The sequence below is a fragment of the Alligator sinensis genome, unplaced genomic scaffold (genome assembly GCF_000455745.1).
Source record: "Alligator sinensis unplaced genomic scaffold, ASM45574v1 scaffold265_1, whole genome shotgun sequence".
NCBI classification, from domain to species: domain Eukaryota; kingdom Metazoa; phylum Chordata; order Crocodylia; family Alligatoridae; genus Alligator; species Alligator sinensis.
The window spans coordinates 129,487-132,797 of NW_005842961.1; the positions used below are offsets into that span (position 1 = coordinate 129,487).

Sequence of the window (3,311 nt, forward strand, 5' to 3'; positions counted from 1 at the left end):
GAGGTGCTGGTGGGCCGTCCCGGAGCCTCATCCCCGCACCCTGGAGCGGGTGCCCGGCGCCTGCGGCTGGTCAACAAGCCCTTCAAGACGGTGACCACCAGCGGAGCCAAGGTGGGGGGCGAGGGCAAAGCAGGCAAGGGCACGCCCAAGGCCGGCAGCAACCGGCTCTCATGGCCCGAGAGTGAGGGCAAAGGCCGAGCCAAGGCAGGTGCCAAGGCAGGCGGCGCGGAAGCTGCCCCCCGTGCCACGGCTCGAGCCAAGCTGTCGCCTCGCAAAGGCAAAAGCAAGACCCTGGACAACAGCGACCTGCACCCAGGGCCCGGGGGGTTGGCAGCGCCCAGCCCTGGTGCCCCTGAAGTGGGTGCAGGCCTGAAGCGGGGCCGCGAGGGCGGGAGGGCGTCCACCCGCGACCGTAAGATGCTCAAGTTCATCAGCGGCATCTTTACCAAGAGCCCTGCATCCACGCCCACCCACCCCGCACCTGGCTGGGGGCTGGGTGGCACTGAGTCGGGCAGGTTGGCATCGCCCAGTAAGTACCAGGCGTGCCGGTTTTGGAGTGGGGTGGGTCATGGTGAGGGCCAGGCTTCTGGGCTCCCTTCACAGAGGGGCTGGGAGCCTGGACTCCTGGGTCCTGTGCCCTGCCTGGCTCTGAATTCCCCATTCTGCCACCCTCTGGGGAGTGACAGTGCCACTCCCTGCCTCAGTTTCCCCTTCTGTGTGATGGTGGCATTGGTGGGGGAGGGGAAACAGGACTGTTGAGGGCCTTGACCTTCAAGGCTGAGGGGCAGGAAGTTGTCTCTAGGGTGGATCTGTGCTGGGGGGGCCCGCAGGGCGGTGTAATGGGGTGCAATGGAACTGCAACCTGGACCTGCCCCATGCTGTCACCCCGGGTGTGTTTGCACATGTGTGTGCATGCAAGCACGTTTATGTGTGTAAACTCGGCTGCATATGTGAGTATACATGCTTGTGTGTGCAAGCATGTCAGTGTGTGCATGTAGATGTGATTCTGTGCACCCGGGTGCGCACGCATGCTTGTGTGTGCCTGCGTGTGGGAGCATGCTGCGTGTATGCACATGCTTGAATGTTCCTGTGTGTGTACGCATATGTGTGTGCTTGCATACTCTGGGGTGTGCAAGCATGCGTGTGTGTGCGCACACATCTGTGTATACACCCACTTGAGTGTGCTTGGGTATGGGTGCTTGCATGTGCAAGGGTGCTTCTGTACATGTGTACATGCGTGTGCCTGTTTGCATGTGTGTGTGTAAGTATGTGGGAGCCATCGTGTGCACTGGCATCTGCATGTGCAAGCCTGTGTGTGCCTCTGCAGGCAAGTGTGTGGGCGCCTCCGTGTGCGTGTGCATGCCTGTGCGTGCGCTGGCGTGTTCCCAGGCAGGCAAGCGTGGGGGGGAGCATCCGTGTGCACTTGCCCGTGTGTGCGTGGGTGCATGCCCCAGTGTGCGCATGTATGTGTGGGCGTGCGCCTGTGTATGGCTGTGATGACAGACGTGCGTGCGTGGGGGGGGCTTCCCCAGCCTGTGTGTTCACGGGGCGCCTTTGAGTGTGCACACACATGTGTGCATGCGTCTAGGGTGGGGGGCTCTGGCACTGAAGGTGCCAGCCCAGGGGCTGCCGGGGGTGGGGGTCCTGTAGGCTGCTTGCCCACAGACCTGGCCACGTGCTGCGCCAGGGGCTGTACACGTCTGTGACAAGCGTGATCCCTACATGTTCCAGGGGACCAGCTGCAGGGGGCACCTTGGCTTAGAGCACACGGATCCATCGGGGCCAGGGAGACCCCAAAATCCACACACATGCACCCCCCCTGACACACACACACAGATGCCCCTTGGAACCTCCCCCCCCCCCCCCCCCCCCCGCCCCACCCCCAAGAGAGGGGGGGGGTGTCTCCTAGGAAACCCTCCATGCATGAAATGGAGCAGGGGACCAGCCGCTCCCTGTCATGTGTTGGCGGAGGGGCGTGGGGCAGCTGGACTCTGTGTGTATGCATGTGTGTGCTGTGTGGCACCTGGAGTTGCCATGTCACGACATTTGTGGCAGGACTTGAGCACCTGGGCATCACCTTCCGCCCCCCCCCAATGCCTGGTAGGGGGGCACATGCGTGTAGATTCACATGCTAGCATGGGGCAGGGGGCTGTAGGGGATCCAGGAGGGTGCACGGGAGGGTGCACACACGTGTATATCCACACGCTGGCATAGGCTGCGCCAGGGCCCAGGACATGTTACGGACAGAAGCCAGGCATTCGGGCCCCACTTCCCTTCTTGAGCTGGGATAGGAACCAAGTGCCCGAACTCCACTCCTCTAAAGGAGTTGGGACACTGAGCACAAGTGTATGCCTGCAGTGTGTGCAGGCATGTGCCCTGTGTGTGCATGCGGGCGGCCTGCACTGTCTGTGTGCAGCAGGTGCGCGTGCCCTTTGTGTGCCCTGGGTGAACACACAAGAATGGGCGTCATATGTGGTGGCTGCAGTAAGTGTGCGTGAGCAGGCCCTATGTGTGAATGTGGTGTGTGCGTGTGTGCAGCACTTGAGTATGTAGGTGCATTGGGTGTGCTTTTGCTGTGTGCATATAATGTGTGTGTGCGCAGTGGTACTGCGCAGCATGAGTGTGCAGTGAGCACATGCAGTGCGTGTACGTGTGCTCCGTGTGCATGTGCAGCACGCGTGCACACCACATGTGGGTGTGCAGTGCATTTGTATGTATGCCAGGCGCATGCATCAGACGAGTACATGGAGAACGCACTATATGTGCGTGCAGTGAGCGTGTCCTGCATGTGTGTGCAATGCAGGTATGTAGCATGTCCATGTGTGCAGTGTAAGCATGCAGGGTGTGCGCCAGGGCCGCGGGGCAGGGATGATGTCCCCAGCTCTGGTGGGGAGCAGCTGTGGCGCCGCACAGAACTGCAGCCCCCCATGAGCTGCCCCCTCAGGGGCACCAGGACTGTGACAGGCAGGGGGTACCAGGGCCCAGGCTGGGCCCAGGCCACTCCATGCGCCCATGTCTGCCTGAGCCCCTTGGAGCTGCCTGGCCTGGGGGCTGGGGAGGCAGCAGTTGGGGGGGAAGGGGGCTCTGTCTGGTCTCACCCCCTCTGTTTTCCCCCCAGAGACCTTGGCCAGCAGCCAGGAATGGACCCTCGGGCGCTCGGTCCCTGAGATCCGGCTGGTAGGTGGCCCCCGCCTGCCCCTGCCGGTGCCCCTCACTCCCGAACCGCAGCCCCCTGCCCCCCTTGGCATGCATCAGGCTTTCTGGAGGACACCCCCCGCAGTGACCACCCACCCCAGAGAATTGCGGGGGGG

The 3,311-nt window shown here is 62.7% G+C and overlaps 1 protein-coding gene across 1 annotated transcript in view; it reads left to right on the forward strand.

Annotated features, from left to right (window-relative positions):
• AGAP2 (ArfGAP with GTPase domain, ankyrin repeat and PH domain 2) overlaps nt 1–3,311 on the forward strand; it is a 17,838-nt gene that overhangs the window by 5,064 nt on the left and 9,463 nt on the right. The window contains exon 2 of the mRNA XM_025192694.1: nt 3,119–3,181. Coding sequence (XP_025048479.1) covers nt 3,119–3,181 — 63 coding nt within the window. The remainder of the gene's footprint in view (nt 1–3,118; nt 3,182–3,311) is intronic.